Below are 20,834 nucleotides of genomic sequence, written 5' to 3'. Positions count from 1 at the left end.
CTAAAAGACCAAAACATCCAGAAGGTTTCTAGGGATAAAGCTGCATGCAAACAAACGCAAGTGGGAGACTCAAGTCGTTCATCATAACCCATGAGACTAAAACTGAGTTGGACGGAAGTGTTTACAAGCAAGCAGAATCATCCCACAGATTTAGCCTCTGATCCTTGTTTTAGAGGGAAAACACTGTTTTTTCATTGATTTTGGGTGGGAAAAAAATGTAGCTTTTGAGCTCAGTACAATGAACTATTTATCTGGCCTGACAAGGCCAATCAATCTCTCCCCACCCGCTGTTTATTGTAAGGCATAGCAGAATACCGTTAGTCTCAGCGGGCCGGGGGAGGGCCCAAGGCAGCCCCTGGTCCTGGTATACAATGCTCCCCTTGAGCTGGAAGTTTCTGTTTGGCCCAGGTGACGCAGGAGGTCAGTGTGAAGCCTGGGACAGAATGAAGATGGTTTGTCGCGTGCTTCCTATTTACCGACCGCCTCCGCGCACTGAGCCCTCACAACTAGTGGTACATTTGGAATACCAGACACCCAGCCTTAAATGGTGGGTAGAGATCAGGTGGATGGGCCAAGGAGAAAGGCTTAAAAAAGGGATGTGAGGCAGTAAGCCATCCCTTTTCACTCCATTTCTTTGGTGAATGAGCAAATCCGTGGGAGCACTCCAAAGGCCAAGTGTTCAGCGGTAAAGCCACAGTGACCTGAGACGCTCTCTTCCTTTGCTGACTCAAAGTTCTCAGGGAATTTTACGGAACTCATCCCGATAATTCCCTTCACTCCTTACCTTAATTAATTCCTTCTCTCGTTCAATTAACGAATTATCTGAAATCTCTTCCTGACTTTCCAAAAAGGGGGCTGGCGGGAGAGGTCACCATTTGCGTCGCTGCCGGACCCTGGCGAGCTACAGAGGAACGGGAGGGCTCCAAGCACCCATGGCTGGGAAACAGAAAGCTCCCACGTCCAATGCCTGCAGGCCTCAGGAGTCCGCGAATTCATTTGCAAGAATGCAGGAGGCACTTTTTGGGGAAAGTGTAGCTTTACAGCCAAGTATGCTGAATTCTTAAAATGGGAAGGCCCCTGCTTTGGGGGGACGGAAAGAAAATCCGATCGATCGCTGCTAACCAATACGGGCCTCCAGCCAATATTGCATCTGAATAATTCAAAAAAGGAAATGCAAGCCGGGACAGCTGGAGGGGGAAAGGGCGAGGCAGGAAGGCAGACAGACACAAAGCTAATGCTTCCAGTGATGATCAATGGGCAGCTTACTGGACAAATTCTTACGCTGTCTAAATTTTATGAAAGATAAGCTGTTCTTACCCGTGGTTATGCAAATTGCCTCCTCTCCTCCTGCTAACAGAACCCTTTGCCACTGCACTTCCTGCTCCTGCTTTCCACAGGCCCGGATTTCTCTTTAAGGAAGACATAAGCCTGTGAAAAGCCAACAGCAGTGGGACACTAACGGAGGCTGGGCACGATGCGAGCCCAGGGCAGAAAAAGCCGAGCAAGGGTCTCTGCAATTTCGCCAACCCTGACACATCACTTCAACCCACAGTAATCACCCAAGGGAGGGCTGGGGGGAAAACACACACTCCCCCAGCCTGGCAACCTAAAAATTTGCCTTGAGGTCTCCGCAGAGGGAAAACAAGGCCATTAAAGGTCTCCTGGCTAGCCAGATGTGTCCACACGCTCTGCCTCCTAAACCACTGAGGGTGGGGCTGTGCTAAGGACAGACTCTGATCAAATTCCCTTCAATTAAAAATAGAGTGCGCGCAGGCGCACACAGCTCAGGCCTGCTTTGTAGCACTCTCTAAATTCACCCCTCATCCATCAAAAGAAAGCAAATGCTAAAGTCCTAGAGAAACCATCATGTAGAAATTTAGTACACTTTCCTGACATCAAAGTTTTATTATAGTTACTAGACACATAGTCACTTGCTCTGTGTATGTGTCCAAAATGTATACCAAAAACCGAAAGTGCAAACCGTATTCAATTTTTCAGCAATGCAAAATTCAACAGAGTTCACCTAGAAGTTTCCAGGTTTTGTTTGCGTATGAAAAAGGGATCCCCTTCTCATTTTCCGTACCTCTCTTATTCGTTCTTAAAATGGTTTCAGAAGACAGCAAAGAGTTTCCACTGGACACTTCGTGCATGGGCTTTTCCGGAGCTTTGCTGGAGAGAGGGTCTTTCTTCATGTCTTTCTTTATTTCCTGTGAGGACAGATAAAAGGAAAACTGATTGTTGTTTGAAATTTCAGGATGGTTCCTTGACTGTCTTAAGTTTCAGTTTTCTGGAAATGAACCATAATGTTAACTTATTAGAACAGGAGGTCTTAAAAGTACCATTTCCTTTATTTCGGTAGGTTTTTTTCCTTACATTTATTAAAGAAGCACTTGATACTAGTTAAGAGAATGATGTTCAGGATGGTGAGACCACCTTATCTGACCATGGCCATCACACATGACCATAAAGTCAATTAGTGACACAGAAAAGCCACCATGCAGCTCTAAGGCACAGCCTGTCACACTTTATTTTTTTTCTTTTTTTAAAATTTATTTATATATTTGAAAGCCACAGATAGAGAGGAGAGAGAGGTCTTCCATCCACTGGTTCACTCCCCCAAATGGCAGCAACGGTTGAGGGTGGGCCAGGCCAAAGCCAGGAGCTTCTTCCGGGCCTCCCACATGGGTGGCAGGGGCCCAAGGACTTGGGCCATCTTCTGCCGCTTTCCCAGGCCATAGCAGAGAGCTGCATCGAAAATGGAGCAGCCCGTATGGGAGGCTGGCACAGCAGGTAGCAGCTTCATCTACACCACAGCACCAGCCTCCGTCCTACTTTCTTAACAATGCTAAGCTTTGGTCAAGCAGATTCACCTCTTATAAAGCCTTCTGATTTCTATTCTTCTCAACAGGGATCTAGGAAAGTATATTCCTCAATCCCCAAACTCACCATTATACTAAATGCAAAAGAAGAGGATTTAAATTCAGTTAGTCATCAAGTTCCTCTGGTTTTTGAACTCTTTGACAGGCTAAAAGACTCTCATTCTAGGTTAGGGCTCAGTAAACTACAGCCCACACTCGTTTTTGTAAATAAATTTCCATTAGAACCCCGTGACTGTGTGTTAAGGTATTTTAGGCAGCTGCTCTGATACTACAGAGGCAGGGCTGAGCCGCTGCGATGGAGACCAAAGCCTAAAATATCTGGCCCTTCAGAGAAAGTTCGCTGAGCTCTGCTCCAGGTGGACTCTTACCAAAGTTTCATTAAGATTTGGCTTTTAAAGCCTGATGGCTGGTATAATGTCTTCAGATTACCTTAGTAATTTTCATAGTGCTTTTCCCAAGCATTTACAGCCAAAAAGTGATAGTTAACTCATAAAGGACAGACCTATCCACAGGCAATCTTTCCAAAGCAGCAAGGTGGTTTCTAGCTTGTCTGAACCCATGATCAACACCAACCCAGGGAAAAGTGAAAGCTTAGGCACCAGACCTGAAGCATGGCTGGATGGCAGGGAGGACCGGGAATGAGGGATGTATTCTAGAGAAAGAATGAAGGGTGAGAAATGAGAATGGGCTCTCTCTGTGGAATAAGCGAGAAGGTGCTAAGTTTGATAGGGAGCCATGATTAGGCTTGGGCAGAGATCGCAAGGAAACAGCAAAAGCTTCCACTGCCACTGCCCCACGGCTTGACACCAAGGGTGGGTTGGTTTACCAGCACAGATTCCCCAACTGCTAGCTCTGCTCGCTTCAGCAGCCTCACCCACTCCTCCTCCTCCCCCCTCACCAGGGCCCCACCGGAAACCAGAAACTGGAGCTTTGCTGCGTGAAGAGTTTCAGCTGACATGTCAGAAGGCTAGCCAGGCAAAGCTCAGCCCCAAGCCAACAGTGGTACCTCCGCACGCCACACAATGCCATGTGCGTGTGTGAACACGGACACCCGCATCAGCAGCCCCAGCAGGCGCTGGGGGTTCCTATAACTTCACAGGCAGATGGCATCAGGGGACAATCTGCAAACACCAGCCGCCTGAGCCACATGACAGGCTGCTTTCTTGGTGGTGGCTGTCAGCCTGCTATGGTTCTACAAGTAAAGACGACAGGCTGCTCCTTTGGGGGAAAAACCACTGCCGAAACCTCATTTTCCGTTGCAGTGCACATGTGGCCGTGCACACATACAACATCCAACTCTGCCACGGAAGGATTCCGAGAATGCAGTGGGCTAGGAGTGACACGGCCAGCATCTGCTTAGCACTAACTGCTAATGGCACACGTTGGGACAGGGTGGGGGAGGTGGGGCAAACGTTCTAAGGCTGGGGTGGCCACTGGCAAAAGCCTCCGAAGGCACCTTTCTCAAGAGCAGTCTTCCCCTTCCCCCCACCCCACCCTGGAGGCTTCAGAGCTGCAAAGCACCGTGGCTGGCTGGGAAGGACGCGTCCAATCAGGAGCAGGTGCTGAAGGGCTGAGAATCCAGCACCAGAAAAAAGCTGGTCCATAAACCCCATATTCCGTGGTTCCCCCAATGACTGTTATCATTTTAAATTTGTTTATTTATTTGAAAGAGTGATAGACATCTTCTATCTACTGGTTCACTCCCCGAATGGCCACAATGGTTCGGGATGGGCTAGGCTGAAACCAGTAGCGTGGAACTCGATTTGGGCCCTCTGCATGGGTGGCAAGGGCCCATGTACTTGGGTCATCTTCAGCTGCCTTCCCAAGTCCATTAGCAGGAAGTTGGACCAGAAGCGGAGCAGCCAAGACTCGAACCAGCGTTCTGATATGGGATACTGGCTTTGCAAGTGGTGGCATCGCAAGTGGCAGCTTAACTCTCTGCCACAACACAGACCTCACATCCAAAAACTGTTTACATTTGCCAGTCACAGAAGTAGAATAAAAAGCCATTTTCTTAAGTTGTTTCCAAGGTGGAAGCAAGGAGGAGACACAACTTAAAATAAGTCCTGTATTCTTTTTTCAGACACGAATCAGACACATGGACACGGCAATGAATTTTGCAGGCTCCCTAGCTGGGCAACACCCAGGCTGAATGCAGTTCCACCCAAAAGCAACACCTTTCCACCCACCTGTACCTTCTCCCAGGGGAGGGGCCATCTTGTTAGACACCCTGTCATTCACCCACTTACCCACACTGGAAAATTCAGCATCAGCCCCCCTACAAATGAGTCACCGAGTCTCGCTATATCTACTTCCTCAATCTCTCTGTTTTTTCTTTATTTCTCCTATATAGGCTTGAAAAGGAACACCAAGCAACGGACTTAAATACACATTTCTCCAAAGAAAATATACAAATGGTCAAGATGATGATCAGCATCATTAACCATGAAGGAAATGCAAATCAAAACTACAATGATATATCCCTCACATCCACTAGGTGTCCAGAGTAAAAAGATGGAAAACAACAAGTACTGGGGCTGGCGTGGTGGCGTAGCTGGTACAGCCACCACCTGCAGTGCTGGCATCCCATATGGGTGCCAGTTCAAGTCCTGGCTGCTCCACTTCTGATCCAGCTCTCTGCTATGGCCTGGGAAAGCAGTGGAAGATAGACCAAGTCCTTGAGTCCCTGTACCCACATGGGAGACCCAGAAGAAGATCCTGGCTCCTGGCTTTGGATCAGCCCAACTCTAGCTGTTGCAGCCATCTGGGGAGTGAACCAGTGGATGGAAGACCTCTCTCTCTCTCTCTCTCTCTGCCTCTGCCTCTGCCTCTCTGTAACTCTGCCTTTCAAATAAAATCAATCTTCAAAAAAAGAAAACAACAAGTATTGACAAAGATGTGGAGAAACTGGAACCCTTCTATATTGCTCATGGAAGTGTAAACTGGTGCTATGACTACGGAAACCAGTCTAGAAGTTTCTCAAAATCTTAAACGTAGAATTACCATATAAACCAGAAATTTCACTCCTAGGGATAAACTCAGAAGAGCTGAAAGCAAGGACACAAATAGGTATCTGGTTTACTGCAGCATTACTCACAATAACCCAAAGTTGGAAGCAGCCCAAGTGTCTATCAACCGATAAACGGATAAACAAGATGTGGTATACCCACACAATGGAATATTATTCAACCTTAAAAAAGAAAGTTCCAATCCATGCTAAGATATGGCTGAACACAGAAAAATATTATGCTAAGTGAAATAAGCCCAACAAAAAAGGAAAAATATATGGTTTCAACTATATGAATTGTCTGGTATAGGCAAATTCATAAATACAGAAAGCAGACTAGAGGTTACCTGTGAGCAGAGAGAGGAGGAATAGAGAGCTACTGTTTAACGATTCCAAGGTTTTTGTTTGGGGTGATGAAAAAGTTTTGGAAATATACTGGTGACAGTTATACAATACTGTGAACAGTTAAAATGACGAATTTTGGGGGGTATCGCTGTGGCACAGCAGGTTAAACCACCACCTGAAGCACCACATAGGATGCCTGTTCGAGTCCCGGCTGCTCCACTTCTGATCCAGCTCTCTGCTGTGGCCTGGGAAAGCAGCAGAGGATGGCCCAAGTCCTTGGGCCCCTGCATCCACGTGGGAGACCTGGAAGAAGCTCCTGGCTCCTGGCTTCAGATCGGCGTAGCTACAGTCACTGTGGCCATTTGGGGAGTGAACCAGCGGATGGAAGACCTCTCTCACTGTCTCTCCCTCTCTGTCTGTAACGCTACCTCTCAGATAAGTAAATCTTTTTTTTTTAAATGATGAATTTTATGTGATATATTTTCACCACAACAAAAAGGGGAGGAATTACATGAATAGCAGCTAATATCTGAGTACTTACCACGGGCCACACTCTGCTCTAAGAGCGTCACCTGGCCTGCAACTTCTAACCTGCACAACAGTCCTGTTCACAGGTACACAAGCCAAGACACAGAGAGATAAGGAAATAACCAGGAACTAGAACTGAAACCCAACCTATGCTCACAGCTTACCCATCTCTTAACCACTCTTCCCGAGTCATGCCTGCATTATAATAATGTCTCCCTGGCCTTCGGTGTCTCCGATTCCAGTTCAACCTCCACATTGTCACAAGAGACACTCCTAAAGCAAATGTCTGCTCTTGCACTCCCCTACTGAAATCTCCAATTGCTTCCAAAAGACCACAGGCCAACCTCTTTCATTCAAAAACTTTTCAAGTTGCACAGCAAGCCACAGATCCCTGGTACTTGCTTCTGGCTAAACATATCTGACCCCATGTTACCAATTATCATGCAAATCTAAGCTGTTGAGGATACACTTCTTGGACAACAGAGAATTCTGATGTCAGATGTCATGGACTCTTATCAGTAAACTCTAAAGATAGGTGATGATGCTAACAATGATACAAGCTTCCACTATCAGTGGCTTATATAAATTAGTATGCTTCAGTAGATAGTCTTTCACTAGGTCCTTACAATAACACTGTCAGAAAAAAAAATGATCATGCCAGATATAGTTCTACACATAGTTAGAGTAGACACAGAGAGGACACAAGACCAAACAGAGGCCACAAAGCTGGTAAGAGGCAGAGTTGGCCCAGAGAAGAAATTCTGAGCCTTCTAGATAGCATTCTCTGGTACCTCACCTCCCAAGAACCAGTGTCATGGTTATAGATGGGAGGAAGATACAGACCCATTCTGTCTGTACCTCCAGTGGGAACCTTAGCCTAAAGAATGCAATGTGCTTTACCCATAAGCCCAAGAGTACTGAAGCCCAGATCTGTGAAGTCCACACAAAAGAGCTCCTTCCACACAGGCGGTGCACACAGCACCAGAGCCACTCCTACCTTTGTACAGCTGCCTGCAAACACGTACCTGGAGCTCTCCACAGTTCTGATACAGGTCTTGGGACTCTGGATATCCAGGGATTGGGTATGCTAGGCCCCATCCTCAATCTCAGCTTCCAGAGCACCTGGCCCAGGTTTTTAACCACGTACTAAGAACCTGGGCCCTGCTATCGCAGTGGTAGATGGCATACCCTGGACCATGGAGATGCACACGGGTGCCCACATGTACACGTATCAATCAGGAATGATTTTAGTTGCCTAAGGACAGAACACACTCGACAAGCTATCAGCAAACCTCTCTAGAAGACAAAGGAAATTTAGCTTCTCATTATATCAAATCTGATGCCTTAAAATGGAAACTCAGCGTGTACAAACTGAGGCCATCAATAAGAATTGATGCTTCAAGGACTTGAGCCATGTCACAAGGACTTCCTCAGAAGAGAACTTCTCACACCATTGCTCATTCTAAAAAGTACTGCACTGAGCAAAGCCCAAGATGGTTCGCCCACATCCAGAGACTCAAAAGCCTCAATAATGCTAGTCTAGCAAACTTCTCCATGATACACTTAGTGGCCTGCAAACAGCAGCATCGCTGGGCAATCACTCAATGTACACGCAGCTGGGAACTCACCCAACAGAGTCTGCTTTCTGACAGCTGAACTGTCTGGATGCAGCCGGCTGCTGACCCAAGTCACCCACGTCTTTTCTGCTCTCACTCTCCATCCGTTACAGGTTACAATACCATTACAGGTTACAGGTGCTGGTGCTAGGTTGACTCTGAACTTCCACAAATCACCTGGTCCATCTCAAACCAAACTACCATACAGTAAAACACCAACAAAAGTCCACTTGAAGGTGGAGGGGCATCCTCCATCTTTTCATCCTGTATGTCTTCTACCAACCATGATGGTAGAAGGCACGGGCTTTGCAATAAATGGAAAGAAAGATGCTAAGAGTCAGCTTAAAAAAAAGATGTAGTTCTGACATTACTATTAGGTGTATGCTCTTTGGGTAATACTTAAAGTCTCTAACAGTCCTTTTCTCAACTGTAAAAGATGCCTAATGCCAAATGTGCCATCACAGAGGTGTCTTCATGATCAAACAGCAAACTGGATAGCAACTGACTATTTATTGTCATTATTAAATAGCATATGCCACACAAAGAGAACCACACATAACGACATAGATGAACCTCACCTATCATAATGTTAGGTGAAAGAAGCCAGACACAAAAGATTACTTACTGTGTGATTTCCTTTATGGGAAGTTCAATAGGCAGAGCTAATCTCTGATGAGAGACCTCAGAGTAACAGTTACCCTTGGGCAAGTACTGATGGAGAGTGATAAGAGAGAGCCTGCTGCAGGGATCACAATATTCTGTAACTTAGTTTGGGTGTTGGTTACACAGACGTACACCTACCAAAACCTTCCATGAACTGTATTTCTAAGAACTCTGCACTTTATACTAATTCAACGGAAATGAACAAAGCATGTACTTAAGCCAGAAGACTGATACTTTTCAGTAACAATGTGTTATATTTTGTCCTAGAAGGTTAAAAGCATGAAAAACCAGTACTTGAGTATTTTAACATTCATCTCAGGTAGTGAAAACCTTCCTGGGATGAACATGTAGGGGATGGGCAGTCACAACGTGCAGGATGCAGGCTATGAAGTTGGTGAGCCAAGGGGCACCTCATCTCATTTATACAAGCTAAATGGATCAACTCCTGCCTCAGCATCCTTGCTCTTCCCCTCCACTGCTCTCCTCCTGTTCTTCCCTCTTGCCACGAGGAATACAGGACAAAGGGCAGACTAGCGCCACAGACACCAGGGGGAGCTCAGTGCCACCTTGATCAGCCAGGAATATTGGTCCTGGCACATCTCTCTGCATTAAGGGCGTTGAATGAGGCTGCCCAGGGTCCCCTCGGCACAGGGTAGAAGCAGGCAGGCCAAGCAGACACCATTCATAAGCCTCCCCTAAACCCTGGTCTAAATGTTTCTGGAGGGAAGGCTTCCTTTTGAGTCACACACGGCTTTGGGATCCCAGTTGTGTCTTCTTGGAAAACCATTTTTGCAAAATGACCACTGGCAGGAAAAAGGAAATCACTAAAAACAAACCCCTATACCAAATCTCCTGATCAAGAGAGTCACGAATAGATACAGAATCGTAGAAGGAGCACATGGCTCTCCGACCCACATGATACCTCCTTACGTCCACCCCAACAGGCAAAGAGACTGTTCTTTCCCAACATTTGGCTCCCTTCACAAAAGGCCAGTCTGTCTCAGAACAGCTGAGGGGACATAAAGTATTCTGAGGGCAACGGCAGAGTACAAGGGGAACTCCAGCTGCATCTGGAAGGTTCTGATATATATTTCAGAAATATATGTATGTCTGAAAGAAAATATTCATGCTGTCAAACCACAAAAGACATCAACTTCATGAACAAGAACTGTAAAAGGGGATTTTTTTTTTATGTACACACACACACACAGTAAAGATGGCAAAATATAAGGGGAGTTGATAAAGCAGGTTGGTGGGACCACAGAATTTGTTATATGCTTGAAATATCTACAAGTTCCCCTAAAAATTACATTGTTAAACCATGTTGGTGTCTGATACCACACAGGCTTTCTTACATTTTACAAAACACGCTGCCACGTAGAAAAGTACTCTGAAGTATAATCATAAAGACACTGATAACATTTTCAGCCCAGTGCTAATAAGAACATTTAAAAAATGTAGCAGGACACCTGTTGCAATGCTTCTGTGTCAATCATCCAGTATATCACTGATTTGCAGGAGTATCTCCCAAGAACCTCTGATAACATGAGCAGGAAAATAACAAGAGCATGAAAACAAGAGCAAGGAGCTCTCGATCCACAGGATGGGAACGAACACTGCCAAGAGTACAGCCAATGCTAGATACTGGACAGAGATGGGAACAGCTGGCCACGCACCTTTAAGAGATAAGCTTACCTGCTTGACATACAATGCCATTACCTGTGGGATAGTCTGTGCCCTTATGTTTGTCCACGCCCCATACACATCTAGGTAATTACCATTGGATCAGAGAGGGTCAATCACAACCAGTCGTTTGGACATACCTTTAGTGGGCACTTGATAAATATTTATCGAGTGACCAATTTAATAGAAGCAAGGCAATTAGCTACAGATAGGGGAGGAGTATTTTCAATTCAGTCCAAAACAGTAACAACATGGAGATTTGTGTCATTCCTACAAGGATACAGTGAAGAGTCACTGGATCGTCAGCAAATTCTCACCTCACAAGATGCAGACCAGAGGCTACCACCTGCAGTACCGGCATCCCATATGGGTGCCAGTTCGAGTCCTGGCTGCTCCATTTCCAATCCAGCTCCCTGCCAATGTGCCTGGAAAAGCAGTGAAAAATGACCCAAATGCTTGGGCCCTTGCACCTGCATGGGAGACCTGGATGAAGCTCCTGGCTCCTGGCTTCATCCTGGCTCAGCCCTGACCATTGCAGCAATTTGGAGAGTGAACCAGCAGATGGAAGATCAATCTCTCCCTCTCCCCACCCTCCTCTGCCTCTGTAACTCGGCCTTTCAAATAAAAAATAAATAAAAAAAATTTAAAAAAGCTGCAGACCAGGCTTATAGGCATTAGGAAAATGAACATGGTAAGAAACTGATCAATGCCATACTTTTTTTTAAAAAAAGCAATATTTCTTTATTTTACTAGAAATATTAGACATTCAAAATGAATTGCTCATCTGAAAATAAAAACCTTAGAAGTACTAGAAGAAAACACACCAAAAAAATGTTTTTGCAACCTCAGGGTGGGATAGACAATTTGACACCGTGACACGGAAGGCAGATGCCACAAGACAGCGCTAGTGGACTACAGAAAACTATAAATACAAACACAGGGGGAAATCGCCAAGAAAGACAAAGGCAAGCCAAAGGAACAATGCCTATCATATAGAGAGAGCTCCTTCAGAGACAAACAAAAATACAAGTGATTCAAACATATGAAAACAGGCTTACCCCAACTCGTAAGAGAAATGCAAACTACAGAGGATTCACTGCACAGTGTCCGTGCGGTGCTCACCACACAGAGGGACCCTGTGCCATACTGGCTACCTGGCTATTCTCTCACCACTAAAATCGAAGCACATCATAACCATGTTCACGCGTGTCCTTGTACTAGAGTCTGACTTTCTCAGAACACAGTCTGTTTTCACAGCACATAACACAGTGCCTGGTACACAGCTGGTATTTACTCAAAGAATGAGACATGGGGAAACACAGGTGCAACCTCTCCCAAAGTTGGCAATCTAGAGGGAAATGAATATAATTTTCAATTACAATGAGATATCTGTATCTGTCAGATGAATGGTAATTTAAAAAATAGATAACACAGTATTGGCAAGGGTACAGGGAGAGGACCTCTCATGCTTTCTAGGAAGTATAAATCGAGATATAAATGGTTCAACCTCTGGGGAAAGCAATGCGGCAATTATCTATCAAAAAATTTAAATGCCTATGCCTTTTGACTCAGTATTTCCACTTTTAGGAATTTAAACTACAAACATACTTACACATGTGCACAATGGCATATGTACCAGATTAATTGTCATGGCATTGCTTAAATTAGCAAAAGGCTGAAAGAACATAGGTATGTAGCAGCACAGAATGGGCTTTAAATGACCATACATCCGTACCGTGCAACTCTCTCTGGAAAGGAGCCCATTCTGTCTATATCAGTAAGGACAACTGCTAACACACAGTGCTAGTTTTTTTTTTCTTTTTTCTTTTTTTTTAAGCATAAGAAAGGGGCCAATGTAATTCAGAAGTCACAACAAAATGGTAACCGAGGCTGCCTCCAGAGAAGGGAACCACAGGGCTAACAGACAGGGGCAGCACCTGTTTTGTCCCTTTTAACTGATGTCATAATGACAATATTCACTATTTCACAACCATCAACTACTGACTACACACTGACCCCAAAATAAGAGTTTGCCTAGGTCTTGTCCACTGCTTGTCCAATGTAGTAGTGCTCACGCTGACCATGATGCCCAGGGACGTACATGGAGTTCTACAGAAAGCGCTCCCTCCAGTCTATACACTTCCTCAAGCAGGGAAGACAGGAAAGCAAGCACTCACAGCAGACAGTCAGCAACTGTCTCTTCTAGTTCTATGGTCTAAAACTCAGATTCTTGAGATGTGAATATAACTAATGGCATGATATCAAGAAAAATAAAACGCATACCAAAACGTAGTCTTAAACGTTATTTATGGTTGTGTTGTAGGTAAAATCCAGTTTGCTTTGATGCCCAGAGTGAAAGTAACAGCTAAGTAGTTTGGTTAATTATGCTCCCAAAGATGCATTACACAATGGCAAATTGAGTTCCCTATATGGGTACTTTCCCCACTTCCCCCAGCCTCTTCTGGACAAACTGTAAAGTACTTCTGCTAACATCATACCTACTCTACAAAGCCGTGCCTCCTAAACGCAGGAACTGCTGGATTGCAGGTTAAGTAAAGCTTGTTCTTGGGGGAAATTTTTTTTTTAGAAGAGGAAGTGACAGCCAAGGTCCAACAGCCACTTGTGCTGTCTTTTTAACGGCTTTGCTGATGCTTTGGAGCATGCACCTGGGGCCCTTTCTGGGCATCCCTGTCACAGCACCCTCACTGAGCTACACTGGGAGTGTGCCCGCAGGCCTCTCCAGGTAGGCAGGAAGTCTCCCTCATCCTTCATCCTTCATCCCCAGGCCCTCAATGAACGGGAGCCATTACCACTGGGGCAAGCATTCTCTTAGCAAGTACCTGGGTACCTACTGCATGGCAGACACAAGCAAAAGCACCGTGCACATCTAACTCAGTGTCTGCCTCCAGTCACATTTGCTTCCAAGACTAAGAATCTAATAGGAAAAAAAAAGTTAAATGCACTAGGATCTTCCAAACCAGAAGAAACTGGATATGATCTCCATTCCATTGGAGGGTGAACCAACGGCAAAGGAAGACCTTTCTCTCTGCCTTTCTCTCTCACTGTCCACTCTGTCAAAATAAATAAATAAATAAATAAAAATAAAAATAAAAAAAACAATTATAGGCTCCAACTGTAACTATGAAGAGTGTACCAGGAGCATGGTGCTGCTGTAATGGCTCACATGGACTAACACACTGAGTGCTCACAGCCACACTAAGACACGCGGCCGTCACTGTCTCTCCTTGACAGATGGGGAAAGTGGGCCTTAAGAGGGGAAAAGCACACAGGCAAGAAGTGGCTGGCTAAGGGCTGGCCCAGGCAGTGCGGCACAGAATCCCCATTCCTAGCAGCTGCCCTACACTGTCCACACAACGGGTATGCGCCCTAAGGCTGCTCCACTCCTGCTCCACAAACTTTGATTTCAAAGAGGGACGACAAGGAAAACGATTCTAGCAACAACTTTCAGTAGTGACCAATGTAGTGAGAGCCAATGATTTGAAAGCCACTCCCCAGTAAAGAAATTCTTGAAATTTTACCAACAAGAAAGCACCTGTTTACTGGCTGCGGAAAGAATGTTTACATTCATTTCTATCCCAGATAACGCCATTGTCACAAAGAAACGACTCCAAGCCCATGACAAAACAATGCCATTGCATGCTCATTTCCTGATTAAAGCTTTTAGACAGCTGGGCATTTTCATTTCTCAGAGCTGTAGGGAGCAATGCAAATTTCCACACAGCGACTCCAAGATCATTAATCTAAGGAAATCATGTGCCAACAGAATCCTGGGGTTTATATTGTTTCAGTAGAGCAGAGAGGGGCAGGTTAATCTAATTACCCTGTGTGGAGTCACCTGACTGCAGTTAACAAAAAAGATCAAACACTAAACTGTACAATCAGCAGCAAACTCATTCTGTAATGAGGCATTTCACATCACAAAACGAGTGGGAAGGGGGAATTCGTACATTGCTTGAAACCAAATACTGCAGCAATAAAAATAATCATACTGAGCTTAAGGAATGATAGGCAGAGCATTGTAACGATCACAAGGAGCTCAGAGCAGAACTGTAAATCACTCTGTCTCTCCCTCTCCTTACACGCACACACACATCTGCGTGCACACACGGATGTGCTCAGTCAAGAAGATGGGAAGACACGCCTAGCAAAAGATAGCTAACTAGAACTGAAGGTGTTGCAACCGGCACTATGGAGTAGTACACTAAGCCTTGGCCTGTGGCGCCAGCGTCCCATATGGGCGCCAGTTCTAGTCCCAGCTGCTCCTCTTCCAATCCAGCTCTCTGCTGTGGGCTGGGAAAGCAGTGGAAGATGGCCCAAGTGCTTGGGCCCCTGCACCCACATGGGAGACCCAGAAGCAGCTCCTGGCTCCTGGTTTCAGATCAGCTCAGCTCCAGCCATTGTGGCCATCTGGGGAGTGAACCAGGAAGGAAGACCTTTCTTTCTCTGTCAGCCATGACCACGCACTTGGCAGTTACCACTCTGCGCCTGCTACTGTTATTTCTCATTCCAATAACACACAGCCAGGTTTGCAAAGGCAACAGCCTGGCCCAAGCGGCTGCTGCTTCAGTTGACAGTCTGGCTCTGATACTGCTGAGGGAGTAACTCTTGGTAACTCAGTTTTGTTAGCTGTAAAATGGGATATTTAAGATATTTGGAAGATCCAATGAGATCTTGTGACTGAAGGCACAGCATCTGAGTCCCAGAATTCTCAGGCTCCACTGGCACAAGGGAAACCTCACCTGGCAGCAGCCATGGGCCAGGTGCTGAGAGGCAGCTGACTGTCAAAACAAACACTTCTTAGTACACAACTGCTAGTGTGTTTACTCTTGCAGAAGTTTCCCAAGAAATTTACTTCCAAGCACTCTGAGAATACTACTGCAGGGTGTATTCCCCCAAAAGAAGGGAACAAAGCAAGAAAGAGAAGGATATGGGATCCAGGACCCAGGGTAATGAGTATGAGACAGGTGATGGGAGAGCAACCAGTTCAGAATAGAGCAGGAGGTCACGAGGCTCTGGAACACTTGAGGGGAGTCGGGGGGAAGATGGGAGAAGAGGGAGGATGAAGGGAGGGGGAGAGAATATTAAGAGGTATTTCACAGCACTGCTTAGTGCACAGTATGAGAAGATTTGGATGTCCTGGAGTAACTCAACACACGAGAGAGAACTGCCAGTATTACCTCTAGCGAAAACAAAAACTCACAGGAGGAAATTAATTTAGTATTAATTTAGTATATTCTTCCCTTAGTAGCAAATATTAATACTGCTATATTAATGAAAATATCAAGTATAGACAAAACCAAAACTTGACATATGAGCACACTAACAAGATGAGTATGAGGGTAAGTAAGCTAAACGCGATTCCCATCACACTAACAGGTAATGTCTAGAAATGGCAAACCAAGAGAGAGCAGTGGCTGAGTACTCTGAGAAGCACAGCAGCAAATACTACAAAGCAACAGCTCGAAAAGAGTGGGGCCTCCCAGCAGACAGACAAGGACTCGGGGAAGGAGACAGGGACTGCTGAGTGTACATCATCTTAGCACTAAATAACTTTCAAAATCATGCATGTGTGCACTACAGATAGCAAATTAGTCAATAAATTAACAATTTTAAAGGTATGCACGCTCATTCAAAAAAACTCATAGTGAAAGAGGGTATACAGCAAAAGGTAAAGGTGAAACTCCATTCCTGCTCCCGTGGCAACCATTAGTGAAGTGTGTGCATCCTCACTTGTTTCTAACACAAATGGATCCATACAGTGTGTGGTGCTGTCCATCCTGCTTCCTTCCCTTTGGAGATGGACACTGGACATCTTCTCTGGCGCTTAGAGCTCTGGCCTCCTTGCTCACTGCTGCACAGACTCTCACCGGAAGATAGACCAGGGTCAGCACAGACATCGGCTGTACAGGAAAGCCGGCTTCAGAGCATGGACGTCTGCCTGCTCACAACTACCAAATTCAAGTGTGCTAAGCCAAACTGAGGGCAAGGGAACATGTGGAAAGCGGAAAATGGAAAATCAGAGCAGAAATACCCGCCACAGCAATGCCTGGCCACTGTCTCTGCCTTCCACTCCCCCAGATGAAGATGTGGTCTTATCGAAGGGCAGTCTGGTTTAGAATGGGGGGGCTTGCATGTGTGTCACTATATCATAAAGGGAAACATGGCATTGTCGTTGCTGGCTCTTCAGGAAGGCTGACGGGAGAAAGACGTGTGGCTGTCAAAACCTCTGCCCCCCCAGGCACGAGGACTGGTTTATGAGCTACACCTCACACTGCCCCCCCATCTACTGTGGCCCCATCTACCCCATAAACCACACGCAGCCCATCTACCACGGCCCTGAGTGAGGCTTTCCCCTTTCCAAGTTTCTGTACCCTTGACTGCTTAAATGGATAACTTACTTCAATCTTGTGATGGATGCAATTCTCGGCCCACCAAACCACAACCTAAGTGAAATGAGCCAGTTGTCTCAGGTCTTGTGTAATCACAAACACTATTCCTAGTCTCTCTGTGTCTAACTTCACACATTTACACAGTGTAATTGAGAGACAAATTTCTGAAAGCAAAATTTCTGCATGATCCACTTGGTGTGCCTTTACTTTTTTTTTTTAATTTTATTTATTTATTTATTTTGACAGGCAGAGTGGATAGTGAGAGAGAGAGAGAGACAGAGAGAAAGGTCTTCCTTTACCGTTGGTTCACCCTCCAATGGCCGCTGCGGCCGGCGCATCTCGCTGATCCAAAGCCAGGAGCCAGGTGCTTCTCCTGGTCTCCCATGCAGGTGCAGGACCCAAGGACTTGGGCCATCCTCCACTGCCTTCCCGGGCCATAGCAGAGAGCTGGCCTGGAAGAGGGGCAACCGGGACAGAATCCGGCGCCCCAACTGGGACTAGAACCCGGTGTGCCGGTGCCACAAGGCGGAGGATTAGCCTGTTAAGCCACGGCGCCGGCCGGTGTGGCTTTACTTTTAACAGAGAATGAAAACCTGGCCTCCAAAAAACTGGTCCCAATTACACACTCACCAACAGCATGAAAGAGTGCTGATTTCTCTGTATCGGGTATCTTTAAGCATTTTCACGTCTGCCAATCGGATAACAGAAAATGTTATTGACATTTTTCTAACTGGCAAAAATAGGGCCAGTCGCTTTTTCCCACGCCTGCCACCATCCACGTCTTTCCTTATCTCCTACAGAACATGCCACCTTTCTCCCTTTCATTTCCTAAGAGCTCTCTGTATAGAAAACAATTATCCCTTAGCCTGTCTTCTATGTCACAAACTTCTTTCCTGTTTGTCCTCTATTTTGTCTATCACTTATATTTTTCCGCACAGAAGTTTCTAATCTTTATATAGTGAAATCCACTGGGCTTTCACCTTAGGTCTTCTTAGATTTGTGACATGCATACAAAGGGCTTCTCCACTCAAAGCTAATTTGAACAGAACGAAATAGCCTCTTTTCGCCGACGAATTTTATGGCAAATGTCCTAAATGTTACTGGAAGGCCTCTGACTCTGCGACCACCCCTGCCCCTTCCCCAGAGAAGACACACGCAGAAGCCCAATGTAGAAGAACTCACTATGGGAATTACGAAGCCTTCATTTTAGGAGCCTGGTTTCCACAACTTCGCTTTGGCAATGAGGAACTATTTCAGAGTGGGAAATTGCCCAGTGACAACAGCCAAAACAGCAATCTCTTCATTTGTGCTTAGAAATATACACCTTTATTTAGCTTAACCAATTAAATAGAAACAATGGGAATACACAGGTTAATAGGTCACAATTGACTTTGGTCATTTCTTCTCAAATTAGACTGCCTGCCTTCTACTACAAACAGGACTCACATTTGCCCCCACGCTGAGGCCTGGCCAAGTTCCAGAAGCACACCTGCCCTCACCTTCTCGTGGGACCTAGCAACCAAGAGCCCGAGGCCTCCTATGTGACATTGACACCTCAAGGATGCTCTCTCGCTCCAGCCCCGCAATGGCAGACAATGCAAATGTTTTCTCAAACACTCTTTCTTCAATGTAACACGGCAGCTGGCAGGGCAGGGCAACAGGGGAATGAAAGGAAACACTGTGGTGCCATCCTTTAGCCACAGGGCCAGGGTCCTGCAGGGCTTCACCAACCAGCAAAGTTGAACGGGCAAAGGGGAGCGGGCACATGGGCCAGCTCCTAGCAGCAGCTCTGATCACCTGGTGACCTCCTAGAAGGTACTAACCTCTCTGAAATTAGTAGTCCTGGAAGTAGTTTCTTAGCACTGCTGTCATCAACTTCCAAACCCCGGGTGACATAAAATATCACAAAGGTAGTATGTCATAGTTTTGGAGGTCCAAAGTCCAAAACTTGCCTCAATAAGCTGACATGGAAGTGTTAGGGGCTTCAGGGAAGAAGGCCCGCTTGCTGTTTCCAGCCTGGGAGGAATCACCTGCCGCTTGCTGCATCTTCAAGCCAGCATCACAGCGTCCTCAAAGCTCGCTCTCTCAGGCTCACTTTCTCGGACATCTGCACCCATCGTCACGAACTGTCATCTTTCCAAATGTTTATTTCTGACAAACACACACAGCTCAGCATGTACCATCCTGATCATTTTTAAGAGTACACGTCAGTGGAATTAAGTACATTCACACTGCCCTGCAGCTGCTCTCCATAACTTCTTCAACTCACAAACTGAAACTGTGCCCATTACACAACTTCCCATTTGCCCCTCCACCCAGTCCAGGGAAATCACCATTCTACTTTCTGTTGCTGTGAATTTGACTGCTCTAGGTACCTCATGTAAGTGAAATCATACACTATTTACCCTTTTGTGATGGGCTTATTTCACTTTCCATGAAGTCTTTTTAATGATTTATTTATTTATTTGAAAGTTAGAGTTATTGAGGCAGAGGCAGAGAGAGAGAGAGAGGTCTTCCATACACTGGCTCACTCCCCAGATAGCCACCACGGCCAGAGCTGGGCCGATCCGAAGGCAGGAGCCAGGAGCTTCTTCCAGGTCTCCTACACAGGTGCAGGAGCCTAAGAACTTGGGCCATCTTCTGCTGCTTTTTCAGGCCACTGCAGAGAGCTGGATGGGAAGTGGAGGAGCCAAGGCTTGAACCAGCACCCATATGGGATGCTGACATTGCAGGCGGTGGCTTTACCTGCTACACCACAGCACCAGCCCCTGCATAACATCTTAAAGGTTCATGCACATCACAGCAGATTTCAGAATTTCTTTTTTTTTCTTTTTTTTTTTTTACAGGCAGAGTGGTCAGTGAGAGAGAGAGAGAGACAGAGAGAAAGGTCTTCCTTTGCCGTTGGTTTACCCTCCAATGGCCGCCGTGGCCTATTGAGCCTATTGAGCCACGGCACTGGCCAAAATTTCCTTCTTTTTTAAGGCATAGTAATTTGAGTTGCTGCCACATTTGGGCCATCATGAATAACACTGCCATACCTGTGAGTGCATAATTTGGTTTTGAAACCCTGCTTTCAATTCTCTTGGAGGTATACCCAGAAGTGCTACTGCTGGATCATATGACAACATTATTTTTAATTTTTTGATGAAGTGCCATACTGTTTTCTGTGGTGGCTGCACCCCACCAATAGCACACAACAGTTTCAATTTTTCCCCATCCACACCAACATTTACTTTCCTTTTTTTTTTAACTAGTATCCATCTTAATGGGTGTGGATACATATCTCACCATGGTTTTGATTTGCTTTTCCCTAGTGGTTAGTACTGTTGAGCATCTTTTCATATCTTGTTGTCCATCTGTATATCTTTTGTACAAGAAATGGCTATTCAAGTCTTTTGCCCATTTGTAATCAGGCTTCTTTTCGCTGCTGCTGAGTTGTGCCAGTTATTATATATGTTAATTTTAACTCCTTTCACACATCTGATTTTCTCCCATTTCATAGGCTGCCTTTTGACTATCAATTGTGTCCCTTGATGTACAGAAGTTTTTACCTTTTATGTAGTTCAATCTACCTGTTTTTACTTTTATTGCATGTGTGCCTCCCTCTTGTAAGGACCCTTGTGCTTATAATCTCCCTATCTTAAGATCTTTAACTTGGGGCCGGTGCTGTGGTGTAGTGGGTAAAGCCACCGCCTGCAGTGCC

The 20,834-nt window shown here is 45.7% G+C and overlaps 1 protein-coding gene across 3 annotated transcripts in view; it reads right to left on the bottom strand.

Annotated features, from left to right (window-relative positions):
- The window catches only part of SH3KBP1 (SH3 domain containing kinase binding protein 1), a 384,249-nt gene that overhangs the window by 236,987 nt on the left and 126,428 nt on the right, over window positions 1-20,834 (bottom strand). For all 3 annotated transcript variants that reach the window (XM_062183964.1, XM_062183966.1, XM_062183965.1), the window contains one exon: window positions 2,084-2,207. In XM_062183964.1, coding sequence (XP_062039948.1) covers window positions 2,084-2,207 — 124 coding nt within the window. The remainder of the gene's footprint in view (window positions 1-2,083; window positions 2,208-20,834) is intronic.

The sequence above is a fragment of the Lepus europaeus genome, chromosome X, assembly GCF_033115175.1.
Source record: "Lepus europaeus isolate LE1 chromosome X, mLepTim1.pri, whole genome shotgun sequence".
Lineage (NCBI taxonomy): Eukaryota > Metazoa > Chordata > Mammalia > Lagomorpha > Leporidae > Lepus > Lepus europaeus.
The sequence above is the reverse complement of the archived record's forward strand: the minus strand, read 5'-3'. Positions and strand labels throughout refer to the sequence as shown.